General features: G+C 45.8%; 1 protein-coding gene across 1 annotated transcript in view; it reads left to right on the plus strand.

The window, feature by feature from the left end:
- LOC100519221 (deleted in malignant brain tumors 1 protein) overlaps positions 1-21,680 on the plus strand; it is an 89,034-nt gene extending 67,354 nt beyond the window's left edge. The window contains 6 exon segments of the mRNA XM_021073717.1: positions 12,744-13,055; positions 14,240-14,281; positions 14,875-14,907; positions 15,478-15,653; positions 17,927-18,309; positions 20,978-21,680. Coding sequence (XP_020929376.1) covers positions 12,744-13,055; positions 14,240-14,281; positions 14,875-14,907; positions 15,478-15,653; positions 17,927-18,309; positions 20,978-21,269 — 1,238 coding nt within the window. The 3' untranslated portion in view covers positions 21,270-21,680.

Genomic DNA, 22,163 nt, shown 5'->3' on the forward strand with positions numbered 1-22,163 from the left:
CAGACCAGCCCTGAATGGCTTAGGGGGTCCCCTTCAGGCAAATGGCTTGGCCCAGTTTGCCTGGAGTTTTCCCAGTTTTAGCACTAAAAGTCCCAGGTCCCAGGAACCCCTGAGACTGACAGCCCAGGGTGTTGGTCGCATTGCTTTCAAGTGTGCCCAGGATCACAGCCTGTTCCCCTGCCCCTACGAGCTCCTAGGAGCAAAAACATACGTGTGAGCCAAGACATTTTGCTCTTGCTTCAAGATGGTTTTTAACTTCCAGAAATGATTTTTCTTTTTCTTTCTATTTTTTTCTTTAGGGCCACACCCTCAGCCTGTGGAAGTTCCCAGGCTAGGGGTCGGAATCGGAACTGTAGCTGCCAGCCTACACCACAGCCACACCAACGCCAGATCTGAGCCTCGTCTGTGACCTACACCACAGCTCATGGCAACGCCAGATCCTTAACTCACTGAGCAAGGCCAGGGATAGAACCCACAACCTCAAAGTTCTTAGTCGGATTCGTTAACCACTGCGCCACGACAGGAACTCCCTGGAATGATTTTTCTAGGTGTGTCAATTTCATAGATTTCTCAGGAAGGTATTTCTCGGAGAGAGCGCTATGCAAGTACCCTCCTCATTTATTGATTGCCAAAGGTGGGGCAGTCTTGCCAATAGGGGCAAGTTTATTTTTATAAATAAATAAATTCCTTTTATTTTATGCAAACATTCTAAAAAATCGGAATTTAAAAGCCATATTTTGATACCCTTTGGCACTCGATGTGCATCCACAAACACCTCTGACCCCCCCACCCCATCCCTGGGTCTCTCCACAGCCGGATCCCCCTCAGAGGGCAGAGTGGAGAGGAGGTTCCAATGGCGTGAAGATGATGAGACAGGATATTTCCCTCCCATTCTGTTGTTCAGCAGTTCGTTTTTAATCGAAGATTGAGTGTTTCAAGACAGCCATGACATCTCAAGTTAAAAACTCAGAATTAAAATGGCATCAAACACTCGTCTGCCCTATTTTGTGGCTTCAGCTCTCCTGAGTGGCTATAGATCACTCCTCCCTGAAAAGGCTCAGAAAGATACTTCCAATTAGTATCAAAAGGCCAGGGCCTCCAGAGTTCCCGTTGTGGCTCAGCAGGTTAAGGACCTGACATTGTCTCCGTGAGAATGCGGGTTTGGCCCCTGGCCTTGCTCAGAGGGTTAAGGATCCGGTGTTGCCACAAGCTACGGTATAGTTCACAGATGCGTCTTGGATCTGGTATTGTGGTAGGCCAGCAGCTGCAGCTCCAATTTGACCCCTACCAGGGAACTTCCATATGTCATGAGTACGACCATTGAAAAAAAAAAAGGCCAGGTCCTCACCCGGGGAAAGGTAGTTCAGAGGTGCTCCCCAGTTTGGGCTTTAGACGTGCTGCTCTGCCTGTGATAGGATGCTGAACCACCACACGGGCAGCAGAGGGGGTCCGGGTGCTCACTCTGCTGGTGGGTGTTTTGTAAATGTTCACCTGCACTAATCTGGATGCCTCGGGCTTTCTCTTTTAGCCACCGAAGCAGTCCCAGAATTAGCAGAAAGATCCCCTACAGTTGGTAATCCTTTTATTGTGTCTTTCTCGGCTTCCTGGTTAGTGGATCTTTCTAGCAGACTCCCTGATTCGCATTTCAGCCGTCATAGATCATTAACAAGAGTAAATGCACACTGAATCAGGGTCATAATGTGCTTTATTATGTTATGGAACCACTTTTCCTTTCACCTAACATGTAGGCAACTTCGTACTATGTTGTAAACTAGTTTGTAGGATGAAAATGAGAAATCAGGAGTTCCCTGGTGGCTCAGCAGGTTAAGGATCCAGCAGGGTCACTGCAGTGGCTCTGGTTACAGCTGTGGTGTGGGTTTGCTCTCTGACCCAGGAACTTCCACATGCAGTGGGCACGGCCAAAAGAAAACGGTAAGTCGGTGTTAGAAATCTGAAGTCAGGAGTTACCATTGCGGCTCAGCAGAAACAAATCTGACTAGTATCTGTGAGGACGAGGGTTCGATCCCTGGCCTTGCTCAGTGGGTTAAGGATCTGGTTTTGTCATGAGCTGCAGTGTAGGTCACAGACGTGGCTCGGATCTGGCATTGCTGTGGCTGTGGTGTAGGCTGGCAACTGTAGCTCTGATTCGACGCCTAGCCTGGGAACTTCCCTATGCCATGAGTATGGCCCTAAAAAGCAAAAAAAAAAAAAAAAAAGAAAAGAAAAAAAAGAAAGGAAGGAAGAAAAAAGAAATCTGAAGTCAGAGTTAGGAAGGTTCTTAGTACTTCGAAACTCTAGAAAATATTTCCTCTTTACAGCCTCAGTGAAACAGCCTTGCTGATCCACCCCAGGAGATCGTTCTGTTTCCTCGACCAAGGAATGTTTCTCACTTCCTGTCTTCGTGCATCCCTGTCTCTACTTCTGTCTCATCCAAGCTACCTTTCTTATCCTTAATTTCACATTTCAGAAGTCATCTTGGAGTTCCCATTGTGGCTCAGTGGTTAACAAATCTGACTAGGAACATGAGGTTGCAGGTTCGATCCCTGGCCTCACTCAGTGGATTAAGGATCTGGCGTTGCCATGAGCTGTGGTGTAGGTTACAGATGCCGCTCAGACCTGGCATTGCTGTGGCTGTGGTGTAGGCTGTCAGCTACAGCTCTGATTCGACCCCTAGCCTGGGAACCTCCATATGCTGCAGGAGCCGCCCTAGAAAAGGAAAAAAAAAGAAGAAGTCATCTTGTACCTAATATGTCTATCTGAGGTATAATTTGTAAAAAATAAAACAATTTTCTAAATGTCCTATAAGCAGATGGGATTTTGTTTGGATTCTATCTCATTTTGGTCTCTGTTTTGTTTTATAATTTCAGCATCAGCCACAGAAATGACCACCTCGCCTGGTAATTTTTTTTTCTTTCTCATTTTATATAAATCATATATGTATAGACTGCCTTGCATATGGTTGGGGTTCAAGTTTACACCTCATATGAAAATAAATATCAAGCTCATATCAAACTAACATAAGAAACTGCTATATACATCCAGTGAATGAAATAATAAATTGAACATGTATTGGTTACGTACTTTCTGTACCTGGGACGCTGTGTCCAGGGGGATCCCTCAGTGCTCGATGCAGCAGCAGGTCTCTGAAATCAGCAGCTTCATTCATATTCCCATCAATGTTCACACCTTTGAGGATTCAAAGAGTTAACTTTTTTTTTTTTTTTTTTTCACCATTTCTTGGGCTGCACCTGTGGCATATGGAGGTTCCCAGGCTAGGGGTCGAATTGGAGCTGTAGCCTCTGGCCTACGCCAGAGCCACAGCAACGCAGGATCCGAGCCACGTCTGCAACCTACACCACAGCTCACGGCAACGCCGGATCGTTAACCCACTGAGCAAGGGCAGGGATTGAACCCGCAACCTCATGGTTCTTAGTCGGATTCGTTAACCACTGAACCACGACGAGAACTCCAGAGTTAATTTTTTTTTTTTTACCAGAACATCACATAAGTTTATTTCAGATGTAACAGCAATGTTAAAATCAACAAGTTTAAATCTTAACTGCACCAAGTAAACTTAGCCAATTAAGTATTTTTAAAGTTATTCCCTCCAAAAAACTGAGGGAGCTTTTCTTTTCCACCCCACATACTGGTTGTTCAATAGTTCTATTTTTGGAGGACTTTCAACTGATAAGTAAACTGTTTTGAGGATATTTCAGAACTTCTTTCCCCAAATGAAAATTAATCTGGACAAATTATATAGTGCATCGATTTCTCTGCAGATTCTTTTCTTTAGAACCTAAATGCAATTACCATACAGTGTAATTTTAACCAATTTGCCCCAAAGAAAAAAATGTCCTGAAAAATATGGTGGGTATATCTTGTGATATTCCAGTTAATAGAATTGTTTTACCGCAATGATAATTTTTATATTTCAAAATAACCAACTAAACATGGGACATTGTTTCCGTCGTTACTGACTCATAGGCACATGGACCAGTGCCCAGCTTCTACCTCTTCTACATCCACCTCCTCCATAAATGGATGGAATTATTTAATATAAGTTTGATATAGGACAGTCTACCCTTTACAAACATTTACAATGTAGGTTAAAGTCAATGACTAGTGTGGGAAAAGAAACACTAAGATGATAGGGAGCCTACACACTCAATTCGAAATTTAATATTTTTTCCTCCATAAATAATATGTACCTAATTATCATGAGGCAGCTATTCGGTTTTCAATAACCACATTTAGGGATACATTCATAGGACTGATTAGATAGTCCAGGTGAAATGGTTATAGAAATAGAGGCAGTGTCATCTCACACAACTCATTTACAGATCAAAATCTATTCTGATATCAGAAGTTTACAAAAAGGCTGAATTCCTCAAACTAATTATGCCTTCTGCAATGCAAACACTCTTCTCTTAGCAAGAGCAAGCTGAAGCTTATCAGTGAAGGTAAAGGTGCTTAATGCTAAACTTCTCTTCTAAGCATAGATTTGGATTGCTTAAGAAAATGATAGCCAAGAAACCAGCATCGTCTTTCTACATTTTTACTATCTTAGGATTAGAACCCTATAAACTCATTCATCAACTACCTTCCCTTTCTATATTATTCTGGGCACTCAACTAAGACTGTTGAAGTCTACTGTACCTTGTATTTTCACATTCTCAAAATCGGAACTTAATAAGATGTGCATAAACATTGTGTAAAATAATTTTGTCATTCAACATACTTGGAGAGATGAGACTTTTATGCCAGAATTTACATGAGGATAAATATTATGGATCAACCTTCCTTTTAAAGTCAAAAGACAGAAAATTTAAGCTCTGTGCATTGTTTTTGAGTCTAATGAAAACATTTCCTGGGTCGCCAGTACTGGCAATTTAGAAAAATTGTAATATTGGAGATGCGACTATGGAGGAAAAACATGAACATTTCAGAGGTCTCCCATCTTACAGAAAGTTATCGACCTGTCAAAGCCACCCTCTATGTGCCAGAAAATGATCTGGCATAAACCAGTCTTGTCAGTAGAGGAGGTCACAGTGACATTTCAAAGAATAGAAGCAATATGTTTAACAATTTCCCTTCCCCCAAATCCTTAAACTCATTAACGCAGGCACAGAATGTAAGCACATCTGTCCTCCAACAGATAAGCAATAGCACAGCTATGTTATTCTCAAAAATACTGTCTAGATATTCTTCCAAATAAAACCAAATGCTCAGTGGCCACCCTGCTAATAGCCTGCATTAGCTGACATTAAATCCATGTATTGTGCCACAATTTCTTTTAAGTTTCCTGAGTTATTTTTTTTGACAGGAGTTCCCGTCGTGGCTCAGCGGAAATGAATCTGACTAGGAACCATGAGGTTGCGGGTTTGATCCCTGGTCTCGCCCAGTGGGTTAAGGATCTGGCGTTGCCGTGAGCTGTGGTGTACGTTGCAGACACAGCTCAGATCTAGCGTTGCTGTGGCTGTGGCGTAGGCCAGCAGCAACAGCTCCAACTCGACCCCTAGCCTGGGAACCTCCATATGCCGCGGGTGGGGCCCTAAAAAGACAAAAGACCAAAAAAAAAATTTTAGCAGTCACAGGACTTTGGGCATCTCAGGCAAAACTATTTCTCTAATCTGCATTTTCAGAAAATAAGTCTCACCTCTCCCATGTGTGTTTCACATTACTGTACCCCAAGCCAGTGATATGCAAATTTTTTGAAAAGAATTTTCTTGGCTAAATAAGCTAGGGAAATAAGATATCCCTCTCTTGAGAATTCAGTCTGTTAACACCATGAAGTCTCTGACAAGCCCTGCAGTAAGGGATCTTTTTAAAACTTGGCTCAATCCAGTGTTTCTCCAACTTCTTTGACCACTGAAACTTTTCTAGTTTGAATAGAAATGCTGCATCACAAAATTTAGAGCCAGAGAACCTGGGATTATGTCTGGCTCCAGGCGTAGCCATTTGGGTGACAGCGGGCACATCCCCTTACCTCTCAGAGCCTCTGTTTCACCATCTGCAGGACAGGAGGAGGAAGCTTGTCCTACAGGTTGAGTGGCACACACTTGTGCACACACTCAGTGATGGGAGCTTGGTAGTCACACTCCCAAGGGGGGGGGGGGTGCTGCCTGCGGAGACCCTCCTGCCTCTCTAGGTGAGCAGCTCATGAGTCTTTTTGTAAACTTCCCTCTGTGGATACTTTGAGGGGTGGTCATCCTAGGGCTTGAGTTGCTGAATATATGGCCAAGTAAATTGGTGAAATACCATCTCGACCCAAGTCGACTCAACTCACGATTTCTCTGAACTGTAAGCAGTTATAAAAGTAGCTCATGGTTCCTATTTTTTAAATCTCAGAGCCTCCTGCCAAGCTTGGTAGAAAGGGACCTCTATGGAAAATCAGACACTGAAACGACTTTCTCTCTTTGTTGGATCTGTGAGAATCAGCTACCTGGTCTCTTAGGCAAGGACCATTTCAATATGGCATCATCACAGTGTAACATTTTTTCAAGAGTTGGAAGAAACCCTAGAAGTTGTTCAGACTTGAGGTCACAAACAAGCAGCCCATGGATGGGTTTTGACTGAGATAACAGAGTTTTGCCTATGTGATGTTTAATTTTTTTTAATACTACATCTTTTTTTTTTTTTTTGTCTTTTTGCGTTTTCTAGGGCCCCTCTTGTGGCATATGGAGGTTTCCAGGCTAGGGGTCGAATCGGAGCTGTAGCCACCAGCCTACGCCAGAGCCACAGCAATGCCAGGTCTGAGCCGCGTCTGCAACCTACACCACAGCTCACCACAACGCCGAATACTTAATCCACTGAGCAAGGCCAGGGATCGACCCGAAACCTCATGGTTCCTAGTCGGATTCGTTAACCACGTGCCACGACGGGAACTCCTAATACTATATCTTAAAAGTAGGAGATTTCATGTAAAAGTCTAGATGTCAAGCTTTGATGGAAAAACAAGGAGTTCCCATCGTGGCTTAGTGGAAATGAATCTGACTAGCATTCATGAGGTTTCTGGTTCAAACCCTGGCCTCCTTCAGTGGGTTAAGGATCCGGAGTTGCTGTGAGCTGTGGTGTAGGTCATAGACGCGGCCAGGATCTGGCGTTGCTGTGGCTCTGGCGTAGGCCCGTGGTACAGCCCGGCTGGACCTCTAGACTGGGAACCTCCATATGCCATGGGTGTGGCCTGAAAAAGTCGGAAAAAAACCAAACAAACAAACAGAGGACGGGATGGGAAATACAAGCATGAATTTTGGCAGAGCACCGTTGTCTGGGTTGAGCAGAGAAAACTCCCCTTTGTATGGGCACCCTGCGTGTAGTTTCCTCCTCGCAGATTATTCCTGGGTCTCGTGGCCTTTCCGTTTGGATGCTTGGTCCCTCTCAAACTTTAATGTACCTGTACATCCCCTGGAGATCTTGCTAAAATGCAGGTTCCAGTTCAGTCGTCTTAGAGGGTCCGGAGGGTCTGCATATGTAACAAGATGGTGCAGAAGCTGCTGGTCCGTGCACTAGCCCTTCAGATGCAAGCAGCCCAAAGTCACATGCTTTGTTACACAAAGAGCAGAGACTAGAACTCAAGTCTCTTGGGTTCCAGACCCAAGTACCCTCCCCCACTATTTATTTCCCTTAGCTTAATGAAACAGAGAATAGGAAAATCAAATAGGAACAGAGTATCGTCAAATATTATGCACACTGGGGCGTGATTTGTAAACAGCGTTGAGTTTTTTTTTTAATCTTTACCAATGAACTTGATTGACAAGGATGGTATTTAATTATCGTTTTCTTTCAATTGTGCTTGCTTGGACAGTTCCTTCCTCAATTTCAGCTACAGATCTGCTCCTTACAACTGGTAAAAAGTTTTCTGATGACTTGTCCTCTTACTAATTTTAAGGGATAGTAGGTGTTGAAATTCTACCTAGATAGTACAGTAATACTGTTTTCCAGGGTTGGAAATTACTTGGCTGAATTAGCCCCTTGGAAGATAGATTAGAGGAGTAGACAAGCACAGAGCCAAGTTGAGGCCCCAACATTCAAGTTCAAGTAAAGCACCTGAATCCACGTGGGAGTGTTCCACAGAGCCTGCCGTTCCTACTTTCTACACACGCATAAGGATTGGCTATCTGGTCTCCCTACTGACTGCATGTTAAGAGACAACAGATTGGGGGTGCAGGGACTGAGAGGGGGGCACCTCATAGAAGAGCCACGGTGGCACTGATGGAACTGCCAACAGCTAGTCCGAGGCCAGAGAACGAACGGTTTGGAAAATCAGTAAACGTTGCCAGGCTGTCTACGTGTCACCATAGGAAGCAGAAATACCCACTAAACTCAACATCCTTTGTGATATCTCTGTATTGCTACCTTGAACAACAACTGTTTCTTCTTAATGAGCCTGAATCATGCAAATTAAAATCAGCCACACTGATCTGTGTTGGCCGATTTTACATCTGTATTTTACGGAAGCGTATATGCTTGATACATACGGCTGACTTATTGCTTGCCTTGTTATTTTTCTTCATTTGCAGCTCCAGTCTCAACCACCATGACCTCTACACCAGGTAAAACCCTGTCTCCTGTCCTGTACATGCCTCTCTTAGAGTTCCATTTATCGGACTAGGCTGGTCCATGGACATTTTGTCCCTAACACAGCCTCCGTAAAAAGAGAAACCCAGGAGCCCTCTGCCCTGGTATTTAGGTTTCTTCTTTCTTTATACAGATTTCTCTTCAGCCTCGGCAGAAATGACCTCGCCATCTGGTAAAGGTTCTCCCATTTTGGTGTTTAAATGAATGAGATTAGCTTCTTCCTGGTCATGTCCTATTTAGAAAATGAGCCCACTTAATGACTGCTTTGACCACAATGCTAACTTTATTTTTAATGTTTTCGAGTGTCCTATTTTTAAATGTCCTGTTCTCTTTGTTCATACAGATGTATCTTCAATCTCGGCAGAAGTGGACACCCCCTCTGGTAATGTTTTCTCTCTGTCACATTTCTTAAGTTAAATGCGATTAACTCCCCTCATCCTATTTAGCAAATGAACACATACACCGAAGATTTTATCCACAGAATAAGCCCCAATGCAAACAGAAATCCCAGTGTCCTTTTCACAGAAGTTAAGCTTCATGTTTTCCTCATTCATCCAGACACTAGAAGCCCAAGATCAAGGGCCCAGCAGAATAGATACGTGGTGAGGGCTCTTCCCTTGGGTTGGGGAAAGCCGCCTTCTTGCTGTGTGCTCACAGGGCCCTTGCCTGGTAGGTCCTCCTCTAGGGAACACGCTCTGCCTATTGCCCTGGTCTTAGGTGTGCCCACGGGAGGCAAGAGCTGGGGGTCCACACTGCCACCTGCGTGGTGGTGTGTGTTATGGTTCGCGTGATGCTTTGACCGTCCAGCGCCCCCAAAGGCATGCACTAGAGAACCAGGTTGTGATGGTATTGGTTCTACCCATTATTCTTCAGCAAGCACACGATTGTTGGAAAAAACATTCCATTTTCTTTCCACTAATGTCTGAGTTTGATTCTTCTTTATTCATAGATACAACTCCCACTTCCCGCGAAGCGCCTCCTTCTCCAGGTACCTCTCTGCTCTTTGCAGTAGCTCTGGTGAGCGACTTTGTGAAAAAGCCCAGCCCAGAGCAGCACTTCCTGTTTCCCCAGCAGAGGTCAGGAGAAAGGAGAGCGGCTGGGAGGTCCCAAGCCTGTCCTCCATCACTGGTTCTGATTCTGAACGTGGTGAAGGAATTGCAGGGACAGGAGAAATAGGATAAAATAGCATTGAATGGGAGTTCCCGTCGTGGCGCAGTGGTTAACGAATCCGCCTAAGAACCATGAGGTTGCGGGTTCGGTCCCTGCCCTTGCTCAGTGGGTTAACGATCTGGCGTTGCTGTGAGCTGCGCTGTAGGTTGCAGACGCAGCTCGGATCCTGCATTGCTGTGGCTCTGGTGTAGGCTGGCAGCTACAGCTCCGATTTGACCCCTAGCCTGGGAACCTCCATATGCCGCGGGAGCGGCCCAAGAAATAGCAAGAAGACAAAAGATTTTTTAAAAAATAAAAATAAATAAAAAATACAGCATTGAATGTCAGTGCTGCGGGAGACCGTGGCAGTGACCTAGTGCAGTGGTTCTCAGGTGTTAGCATGCAAGGGAATGGCCTGGGGAACTTGTCAAAAGGCAGATTCTCGTCTACAGAGTAAGATTTCAATGAAATCAAATGTTAATGCTCTCTTTGCATGGGAAAAAAAATTTTTTTTTTGCAGCCACAGATCTAATTTCAACAAAAGTGACACCATCCCCTGGTAACAGTCATATGCCTTTCGCTAGATTAACTCTTAGTGTTACAGTCATTTGCACAACCTTCTTCTGTCATAAAGCCCAGTGTTAGGTTTCCCATCTTGCTTCCTTCTGTAGATTTTCATATGGAATTACAGCACCCAAATGTGATCTCTCTCTTCTGTAAGATATTTCTCAAATCTGACTTGGTTTTCTTCATTTCACTGTCAGCCCCTGTAAAAATCTGATCCATTTGAATTCCTCCTTTCCAAAATTCAGTGTATTTATAAGGCTTCTTTTCTGGCCATTTAATAAATGATTTGATTTTTGGAGAATAAACAGCACACAACACTACTTGTTACATTTTGATGCAACTTAATGGACAAGGAAATAAAACTTAATGGATGGGTATTGCTGTCCCCAACTGAAGTAGAAACTTTTTTAAAAGTAATGTCTAAACTTAGAGAAAATGTTCAGCTCTTTTTCAAATTTAAGTGTAAATATGTGACTCCCAAGACATGCATTTTTAAGCTTAATTTTTTTCTTTTTCTTTTTTACAGTTGTGGGTTCAGTTGGTGAAGAAATGGCCCCTTCACCTGGTAATTTTTATTTGTCTAAGCACTAAAATTATTATTCCATCGCTAATACTATTAGGATCCTATTTCTTTTTCATTCAAATTTCCTACCCTTTACTGAAAACATCTATAGCTTTTAGGTGTATATGTGCAGACACTTTTGCGGGTCGGAAGCCCCAGATTCACCTCCTGAAACCTCAGAAAATGTTTGCCTTTTTTCATAGTTCAAACAAGAATGGTTATCTTACTTCCAGTATCACAGCAACTATTGACAAGGAGAGCAACCATCCTGGACCAGGATTTTTCAGTCACAGAAACTGATGCCAGGAGTGTTTATTAACTTTCATGAAGCATCTTCTATGTGCCAAACAGAGCAGGAAATGGAAAAATCATCACTAGCAACCAATGTACATGAAGACAAATCATCTCCCACACATTGATGGATGGGGCCCCACCGACATAGCATAAACTTTATTTTTTTAATTAGTTTTACTTTACTTCACCTTTTTTGAAGTATAATTATATGCAATAAGTTGCACACATCTCTGAGGTTTGCCTAGTGCATACCATAGCCATGGAACCACCACCACTATCAGAGCAAGTGCATGTTCATCCCCAAAGTTCCCTTATGCCCCCTTGCCTTGCAGTAAAGCCCTTCCACTTCCCCCAGCAAGCACTGATCTTCTTTCTGTCACTATCTATCAGACTTGTTTTTCTAGAATCTCATTTAAATGAAAGAAAATCCTCTTTGCTTCTTTGCATCTGACTTGTTTTGCTTAACAAAAGCATTCTTGAGATTTGACCAGATGATTGATTGCGTGTAGTGGTAACTTGTTTTCCTTTTTTTTTTTTTTTGCTTTTCCATTGTGTGACTATACCCCAGTTTATTTCTCCATTCTCCTATGGATGGACATTGGATTGTTTCCAGTTTCTGCCTGTTGTTGAGAATTCTATGTGTAAATCTTTCTCTGGATACATGTGTTCTTTATCTTGAGTAAATACCCAGGAATGGAATAGCTAGGTTACATGATATCAGGGTTTTTTATTATTATTAGGGTCTATTTAATGTATAACATTAGTTTCAGATGTACAACATAATGTCATATTTGTATATATTGCGGATGAGCACAGTTATTCAAGTTAATATGCATCACCAGACGTAGCTAAAAATTTTTTTGAGAGAACTTGTAAGATCCTCTCTCACCTTTCAAATATGCAGGACAGTGTTATTAACTATAGTTACCCTGCTGAACAGTACATCCCAGGATCTATTTATTTTATAACTTGGTATTTGTACCCATAATAGAGCCCTCACAGTTCAAACGTTGACTTTTAGTCATGTAGAGTGAAAGAAATTTCACTGGACAGATTTGGCCTTCTTGTTGTTGGGTTTTGTTGGGGTTTTTTGTTTTTGTTTTTGCTTTATTTATTTACTTATTTAGGGTTTTGGGGGGGTGGTTGGCATGTGGCAGTCTCCCAGCCAGGAATGGAATCTGAGCTACAGGTGAAACCAGAGCCAAAGAAGTGACAGCTCAGGGTCCTTAACCCACTGAGTCACTAGGGAACTCCTAGATAGATTTGTTTTGCTACCTCCGGGCAGTACCTCATTTTAGAACAACTGTCTTCCAAAGATTTGGAGAGGGTGGTGTCTTTCGTTTGTTTTCTTTGGATTTTTCGTAGTTTTGTTTAAAGATTAAGTTCCTAGGTATCTGGAAACAGGCTGCTCATCGTGGCTGTTCCTGGAGAGTCTCAGTTAATGCAAAAGCAGACGTAGAACTCTTTCCACTCTTATCTTTTCTATTGTAAATGACAAGTGACACACAAACTCCCCGATGCTGGTGGGGTGGGGGTGGCGGCGGGCGCCGGACGGGGCCTCCTCCCGCCTGATCGCCCCCCCTGCCTCCCGCAGACCCGCCCCTGCGCCTGGTGGGCGGGCGCAGCCGCTGCGAGGGCCGGGTCGAGGTCCGGCGCCAGGACGTGTGGGGCACCGTGTGCGACGACCACTGGAACATCAAGAACGCGCGCGTCGTGTGCCGAGTCCTGGGCTGCGGGCGTGCGCTGAGCGCCCTGGGCCGCGGCCGATTTGGCCCGGGCTCGGGGCCCATCCTGCTGGACAACGTGCGCTGCGCGGGCACCGAGGATGCGCTGGGACACTGCGCCCACTCGGGCTGGGCGCAGCACGACTGCTCCCACGAGGAGGACGCGGGCGTGGTCTGCGCAGGTACCTGGGCTCCCCGGCCCCCACCGCAGGCCCTCCCAGGGTGTCCCCAAGGCTCCACCCATTCTTTCCTCTCCTAGGAGGAAAGTGCAAAGTTCTGTTCCTAAGGTCAAAATTCACTACCCCGAGGATGCTCAGGCCGGCCGCGGCCCCGGATTCTAAGATAACAGGGCATATTTGGTATATAACGGTTGTGGTGAGTGTTTTATACAGGAGGGGTATTTTCCTAACTAGTTTTTTCTCATTCCAGTTCAGCGCAGTATTTATCCCAAAATATACCAAAAGGTTGTGAGGCCAAAGAAAGGAGTGATACTATGATAAGATGATTAAGGACATAGAACTTACCGCTATTAGACTACAGTTTGTCCCCCTCCCATTCACAACCTCTGACAAGAGCATCAAGGGCACAGTCCTAGGTAGACCCCCCCCAAAAAAAACCTTGACCTGGCCCTCAGAAGCCAGACCCCTGCTCTACACTGTGTTCCTGTGCCCTTTTCATCCAGGATCTCCCTGGAATATATTTTCATTGTTGTTTTTTTCTTTTTAGGGCCTCACCTGTGGCACATGGACGTTCCCATGCTAGGGGTCTAATCCAGGCTACAGCTGCCGGCCTACACCACAGCCACAGCAACTCGGGATCCGAGCCACATCTGTGACCTACACCGCAGCTCACAGCAATGCCAGATCATTCACCCACTGAGTGAGGCCAGAGATCAAACCTGCAACCTCATGGTTCCTAGTTGGATTTGTTTCTGCTGTGCCACAACGGGAACTCCCTACCCAAAATATTTTCATCACCAGGTATCTTTTTTGGCATGCTGACTCACACAGTCAGACCTCCTTCTGAGGAGAGGCATACTTCCTTATATTTGCCCTACATGTGCCCACATAAGTCTCATGGAGTGCCTGAATTCTAAGATTTGGTGAGCAAGTCTTAGCTCACCTTGTCAGTTCCATTCTTAGTTCTTTACAGGTAACTCAGAGGAATCATTGCTGTTCGTTTTACCTTTCTGTGGGTTTCTCTTGCTCTGCATTGAAAAGGAGCCCCGATAGCAAAGCCGTCAGAGTTCCCTTGAGACAAGCGTTCTTCCACAGAGCTGTGTACACTGAGTCCGCTGGGGTGGTGAGTCCGCCTGGGGTCGTGAGGTCCCTGTCTTCCAGATCTCACTTCAACTGTCTGTTCACAGGTCCAGCCATTTCTCCTGCTGGCAGAGGCCCCTCTGTAAATGGTAACTCATTTTCCATTCTTGGGTGGTACACCAAGGGGTTTCCCGTTCCTCGGGTGTAGCAACCAAAGAATCAGCGGTCCGGGGCCAAGAATGTCTGCAGGACTGAGGGATTGGGCAGGCCATGCTTCCTGGCCTGGGCTCTGGCTCTGGGTTACCAGCTCCCCTGGCTTCGGTGCTGGCTGGGAGGCCTTTGATAGCCACGAACTGCGTATTCCCCAGCCTGAGCTGCCAAGCGTGCCGTGTGCGTGGGAAGGGCCACCGGCCAGAATTCCTCCACAGGACGGTGTTTGTAACCTGCAAAGCCCTATATTTACTATTCTCTGGCTCCCACAAAGCTTGGTGTTGATGACACCATATCCTCAACACTGCTTTCCACGGGTCGGAATCCCTCCCTCCAGCTCCATCAGGAGGCCCTGGGCCCTCCCTCCCTTTGCATCACCCGGGAGAATTTTCATGCCATTGGACTCTGGCTTTAATAGCTGCACCAAACGAGCCCATTTCCCTACCAATCACATCTACTGCTAGCCCCATTGTCCCTGTCCCGTGCTTCTGCACAGCTGACATTTGCTTTTCTTTGTCCTCCCCCCCACCAGGTCCAGCTGAGTCTGTTGTACCCAAAGACAATGGTAAAGTCTTCTCCCCTCCTAGGGTGTGAGGCTGCGGAAAGAGGAGCCAAGAGAGCAGTTTTCTGGGGAAGAAAGACCAGTCTGTGGGGGGACCAGGTTCTGCTCCCCGCCCCGCCCCGAGGTCTCCTGTACCTCCAGCCCCCCACGGGGCTTTAGGAGGTTGGAGAAGAAGCCCCTTTGCACACCCCCACCTTGGCTTCCGCCCTCTTTCTCCAACCTGCCCCTCATGCAAAAGCCCAGCGAGATGCACATCCAGGCTCAGGTGTTCTCAGCATGTGAAACGAGCTGTCCTTGAAATTCTTAGAGGAGGCTCTGACTCACGGCCTGAGGGACACGTGCTGTGGGTGGGATTCCCCATGGATATGATGGGACATTGGAAAAGTGGGGGAACGTAAAGTCAGTGAAAGTCAAGTCGAGGGTAGGGAGTGACGCGAGCCCAACCAGCCCCAACCCAGGGCGCTGGCCAAGGGGCTTTTAGAAAGTGAACTTGCACTCACACTCCTGAGTGCCCGCATGTCCAGTGTACCGGGTTCTCTCTGTGAGTTTCTCCCCGTTCTCGTCCTTCTGCAGCCCAGCTCACCTGTTTGCCTCACCTCTTCCAAGTCGTCATTGACCGAGGCTACCTCCGGAGGCTGGGCTATTCCTCCTGGGACATCCACATGAACGACGAGCTGTGTCGCCCCCAAGTCACAGGGCGCTACCTGGTCTTCAGCATTCCCTATGGCCGCTGTGGCACCGTCCAACAGGTATGAAACTGACCCTTCTAGGTCAAAAAAAGAGAGTTGGAAAATTCAACATCTGGGTAGGGACAGGAAAACCACAAGCCATGACTTTGTTTCTGAGTTCACTGAAGCCTGGAGCAGCCCAGTAATTTGTCTAAAACTTTCCTTCCTTTTGAGATCTGGGATACATACTGAATTTGCATACATTGTTATGCAAATCACATACATGTAATTGCCTGCATACATAGACAGTAACAAGTGCAGGGAGCTGATGGACTGATGGATGGGTGGGGTGGATGGATGGATGGATGGATGGATACTATTCTCTTAGCTGCAAAGCTAAAGCATTTTTACACCATGCTTCTTTATTCAGCGCTAGCGCACACCTACTGTGTGCGAGTCTTGCTGTGGTCGTGGGGAAGAGAGATGACCTGTCTGCCCGACTGCTGTCTTTCTAACCAGGTTGCAGTTCCAGTGTTGCTTTCCAATGTGGAAAGCAAATACTAGGACATTTATGTGTAATGGAATAAATATGTTTATTTCATCTTCCTTAACCACTGCTTATTTCACAAAAAGGTAGCATTGAAGTTAAGGAAAGAAGTATACCAAAGATACAGGAAGAATGTGTAACCGCCAAATTATTTTAGTCGGTGTATTTAACAGTGGAACATGTTCCAAAGCAACCCCATGTAATTCATCTGTTCTTTCATATCACTGTTGAGACACTTGCCAAAAACCCCCACAAAACACTCAAACTATCGAAAGTCAAATTTGTTCAGACGGTCTGCGTGATGCTAGCTATCCGCTTCAGCTCCATACTTCATATGTTGTCTGTCGGGTTATTCTTTTGCTCTCAAAATTCTAGTTTTTACCTCAGAGGTTTCTGCCCCAGGAATCCTGCTGGAAGCCCCTCTGTGTCCAGGAGGAGGGAAGCGTCCCCACCCCACCCCTCCCCCGCCAGATGCTTCTCAGTCATCAGGTTGAACCCTGCAGCTGTCCCCTCCAGCCCTGGCTGGCCCAGCTGCCCCTGCAGGCCCCGTGGCTGACCACAGTGCTGGGGCCAGAGGACAGAGCAAGTCAGGAACCACCTGCAGTAACGACCAGCGACCAGTCCCAGGCCACCTGTGGGGAAAATGCCACTACCAAAGGGTCCTTTGTCTGATTTCCCAATCAGTGAATGAGCAGCCTTCTAGGTCCTGAGGACACAGTGGCCCCTGAGACTGACAGGGCCCCGGCATCATGGCTCTTACATTCAAGAGAAGGAAGGCAGGCCCAGAGTAAATATGCAAAGAGAGTCCTTTACAGTGAAAGGGGTTCAGAAGATAATCAAACAAGGAAGGGGATAGAAAATGCTCTGCAGTGACAGGTCACTTGGATAGGGTGGCCCGGGAGGCAGGGCCTGAATAAGAAGATGGAGCCAGGCACAGAAGAACAGGAGGAGGCCTCAAGTAGGGGGTCGGCCAAGGCCAGGGCCCCAGGCAGCAGCCAGCTTGGAGAAGTGTGAGAAGGAACTCAGGGAGCCCAGAGCCTGGTTGCAGGTGGGCAGGGCCATGCGGGCCTGGAGTTTAGCTTTCCCTCTATACTCTGTGCTCTCAACGAGCACAACAGCCTCCTCCAGGGGGAAGAGAGATGGTGGTTCTTAGGGGCAGAAAATGGAAAAGAGGGCAGAGCAGTGTGAAACACAGCTCTAAGGTGACAGGGCCGTCCTTGGAGGGTTTCAAGGCAGAATGTCACCGGATCTGAATTGCACGCCAAGGCTTCCTAACCCAAACACCCCTGGGCAGGACGGGTCCCTGGCGTCATGCTGGGCTATGGGAAGGACGCCGCCTGCCGGGGACAGTGGCCCCCTGCTCATCAGCCTTCAGCATCCCCTTGGCCCCTTCAAGTCCTGTTGGATTTGAAGGAGTAAGTTTGAGAGGAAGGTCCCCAGGGTCAGGCCCACAGCTCACAGGGAGCCAGGACTGGTCTGGGGAAAAGATCAGAGCCCGGGGTGGGGAATGGTTGGGGAGGGAATGGAATGTGTGGCAGAATTTGGCAGCCAGCGTGGGCTTCCCACCGCATCCCATATCTCACAGCTTGGCCTTCACAAGAGGGAGGAAGGGAGTGGAGGCTCCCTGTGTGCACCCCACACTCCAAGAAACAGGACATAAGGTCACCCCATCATGCCTCTGGGTACCAGAAAGGTCAGGCCCAAGGCCTCCTGCCCTCCAGCTTGTCAGCAAGCCTGGGGGGAGGTGCATGAAGCAGAGATCTCTGCTCAGGGACCCAGGAGCGCCAACGCTTCCCCCTCCTCCCAGGAAAGCCTCGGCTCCCTCAGCTACTCCAACTCCATCAGAGGACGAAGACGGGGCCACCCTGGCCGAGTCATCATGCGGCACAAGGTGCCTCAGCTGAAGTTCACCTGCAGGGAAGACGGCCCGGCCGTGGTTGACGTCATCCCTGGGGCCAATGTCCTGAGGGAGGGTGCCGGCTACGACGTGTCCATATCGTTCCTCGAGTTGCCCGTGGCCCAGCACGTGGGGAGCATGGGGCCGCACCACGCCAGCCGGAGGAAAGAGGTCGTCCTCCAGGCCACACTCCATAGCCCTGATCCCAGGCTGAGGCTCTTCGTGGATACCTGTGTGGCTTCTCCGGATCCCCGTGACTTCACGACTGTCAAGCATGATTTGATCCGGCAAGGGTAAGGAAAACAGAAGGCCCTCTTTGGTGGGCTGTTGATTTATGTGGCCTTCCTTTGGGGGACCTTGGCTCCCCACCTGGTGGTCCTAAGTCCTAACATTGTGCAGAGTCCTCATCACGCACCCCAGGCAGAGCCCTCTGATCCCAGCTGGGGACAAATAATTGTAGGAAGTCTGGACAACTTCCCTTGAGTCCCCAGAGAGTCGTGGGAAGAGCCCTTGCTGTCCCTGACTCTGTCTTCTTATTCCACCCTTGCGTACTCCTCTCTCCCTTCTCTTTAAGTTTCATGACTGTGATGGGCTGGTGGGGTATCCCAGGCTAAGCTCTTAATAGTGATGAGATTTATTCTGGTGCCTTTGGTTAAACAACAGATTTGCCAAATTAGAACTCTGGCAAGTTGCTTGCCTTTATAGCCCCCTTGTCCCCTAACAGGGGCAGAATACTTATGGATGGGCAGTTGACAACCAGTGTGAAGTCAACAAAAACTCGTCATTTACTGATGGCAGCTTCAGAGTGGTGGCGAGAGCCACAGCATCCTTAAGCCCATGAGAAGCATCGTGGTGCCTGGTTCCAAAAGCCATAGAGGGACAAAAGGCAGCACTTTCTACAGGCAGTGTGAGCCATGGTGTAGAAGGTGTGCAGATGTGCCACTAAACTGCACTGGATCAGAGTGAGAAAGTTCTTCCCTTTTTAATTCTCTTCTTTCAAAATACATCAAGGACAGAAGCCAGAATTTAACAACTGACATACCTTTCTTGTGCTTATTTTAGGTTTAACTTTCTCTTTTTTCTCTAGTTTCCTAAAGTGGAAGTTTAGATTATTAATTTTAGATCTTTCTTCTTCTCAAGTACATGAACTTAATGCTATAACTTTCACTCTGCACACTGCTTTAGCTGCATTCCACAAATTCTGGTCAATTGTGTATTCATTTTCAAAATACTTTTTTTAATTTCTCTTGAGACTTTTTCTTTGATCTGTGAGTTACTTAGAAGAGTGTTGCTTAATTTTCAGATATTTAGGAGTTTTCCAGAAACCTTTCTGTTATTGATTTCTAGATTAATTCTGTGGTGATCTGATGTGTTTTCTGTGATTTCTATTCTTTTACATTTGTTAGAGTGTTTTTTATGGTCCAGAATGTAGTCTGTTTGGGGAATGTTCCACATGGACTTGAGAAGAATGTGTATTATACTGTTGTTGAAATGTTCCATAAATGCCAATTAGATCTAGCTAACTGTTGGTGCTGTCTGAGTCATCTACATCCTTCCTGATTTTCTGCCTACTGGGTCTGTCAATTAGTGACAGAATGGTGTTAAAGTCTCCAACTATAATAATGGATTTGTCGATTTCTCTTTGCAGCCCTATCAGTTTTTGCTTCATACATTTTGATTCTCTGTTCTTAGCTGCGTATACATTAAGGATTGTTATGTCTTCCTGGAGGATCGATCCCTCTTCATCATTATGTAATGCCCCTCTCTAACGATTACCCTGGCTCTGAAGTCTGTTTTGTCTGAAATTAGTGTAGCTAATCCAGCTTTCTTTTGATTGGTATTGGCATGGTTAATCTTTCTCTATCCCTTTACTTTTTTTTTGTCTTTTTGGGGCCGCACCCACGCCATATGGAGGTTCCCAGGCTTGGGGTCTAATCAGTGCCATAGTAGCCACTAGCCTAAGCCACAGCCACGGCAACACCAGATCCTTAACCCCCTGAGCGAGGCCAGGGATTGAACTCACAACTTCATGGTTCCTAGTAGGATTCATTTCCACTGGGCCACGACGGGGAATGCCTCTATCCCTTTATTTTAATTAATCTTTGTCTTTATATTTAAAGTGGGTTTCTTATAGCTATCATATCATTGGGTCTTGATTTTGTTACATGTGCTCTGGCAGTCTCTGTCTTTAAATTAGTGTATTTAGACCTTTCATGTGTAAAGTGATTATTGATAGAGTTGGATTAAAATCTGCCTTCTTGGTAACTGTTTTCTATTTATTGCATGTGTTCTTTGGTTCTCCTCCCACTCTCCTTTTGCTGCCTTCTCTGGTTTTAATACAACATTTTATATGCTGGTTTTAATTGAGCATTTTGTATTATCCCATTTTATCTCCTCTCTTGATAGATCATTCACTTCTTTCCTCAAGTTTTTCATTAGGTGCACTAGTGTTTTACAAAGTACATTTTTTAATAATTTAAGGTCACCTTCAAATAATAGAGCTACCACCTTTAATCTCCCTCTTGAAAAAATAGAACAGACAACAGTTCTAACTAGAATTTAATTACTTTTTTGTTTTTATTATGTTTATTTTTCAGTTCCCTATTGTTTCTGGCCAGAAATGGAGGTTCCCCCCCCCATGGTAGTTTTATAAAAAATTTTATAATTTAGCTTTATTTTACTATTTTATTGCCACACCTGCAGTATATGAAAGTTCCCGGCCTAGACTTGAACCTGCACCTCCCCAGCTACCTGAGCTGCTTCAGTCAGATTCTTAACCCACCGTGCCACAGCAAGAACTCCTAAAAAGTTTTTTTTTTTAAATAAAAGAAAGAGTGGGTAGTGGGAAGAACTCCATTTGAAATTCCGAGGTCTGTGTTCAAGCCTGATTATTTGAGGCAGAATAAATCCACACCACACTTTAAGTTAATCCTCTTGGCCTGGGGTTTTTCTTTTCATCAGGTGCATCAAAGACAATGCTTATGTCAACCTCCACTCCCACCAGAAGAACACAGCCCTGTTCAAGGTCAATGTCTTCGGCTTTCTCACCAGCTACGATGTGATCTACCTGCAGTGTAAGGTCGCCGTGTGCAAGGCGGAGGACCGCTCCTCCCGCTGCCCCCAGGGCTGTGCAGGGAGGAGTAAGAGGGAGGCAGGCCCCACGGAGGCCACAGAAGAGCAGATGGGGCATTTCCAAATGGTGGGACCACTGGAGATCCACAAAGGAACTGATCAGAGAAAGACCCTTGCCTGAGTCCTCCCAAGTTTCACATAGATCTCTTAGAAATAGAAGCGAATTCTCTTTCTGCTCAACAGAGTAGTAAGTCTGACTCATCTGAGGTGGCCCACGGAGAGACAAGTAAAAGGAATAGCTCAAGAGGTTCTCTCTGAGGTTTGTTGTAAATAAACCTTCTCTGCTGACTCAGTGTCTGAAGCAATCGCTGTCTTCACAGCTACGAGTGTCGCATTTCCTAACTCTTCACTATTAAGAATTGATCATTGTTGTAAATTGTACAAAATGTTATGACAATTGATTATCTCTTGATACCACATTGCCAACTTTTTTTTTTTTTAACTGACTCACTCGTTAATGTTCAGCTGCTATTAGGTGGATCATTTTGTTTCTGTCCTTCTGGTGGTGTGGGAATTTAATTTCAGGTCTTACCAAGAGTCTTATGAAAAATAAACTGTCAGAAAGTCACTGCTCTTTTTTTTTTTTTTCATCGAATAATGGGTCAGTTGAATCAACCATGTCATTTACTCATCATCCGTTCCTTAAACAAGCTTCGTTTGTCTGTTCCAAAGAGAACAGATTGGGCCTTGGCTTTGTTGATTAAGCTTGCAAATCAGAGTCTGAACAACCATCACAAGCGGCCCCTCGGGACTGCTTTGTGAATGACCCCGTGCTTAGTTTGTTTCCCAGATCCTCAGAGTATTACAGGCAACTTGAAAAGCACACAAAGAGAGGTGAGCATATTGCCACATCCTCCCAGGAAAGAAGGGCAGAATCTGCTCTATCCAATCTGTCTTTATATCTTAACAGGAAGAGACCTGAGCTGGGCTCCGTACCCTCCAAGTTGTCTCTAAGGAGGCAGATTTTTTTTGGTTGTTTTTCAGAACTATTCAGTAACAATATTTAAAATATGAG

The sequence above is a fragment of the Sus scrofa genome, chromosome 14 (assembly GCF_000003025.6).
Source record: "Sus scrofa isolate TJ Tabasco breed Duroc chromosome 14, Sscrofa11.1, whole genome shotgun sequence".
In the NCBI taxonomy this organism is placed as follows: Eukaryota; Metazoa; Chordata; class Mammalia; order Artiodactyla; family Suidae; genus Sus; species Sus scrofa.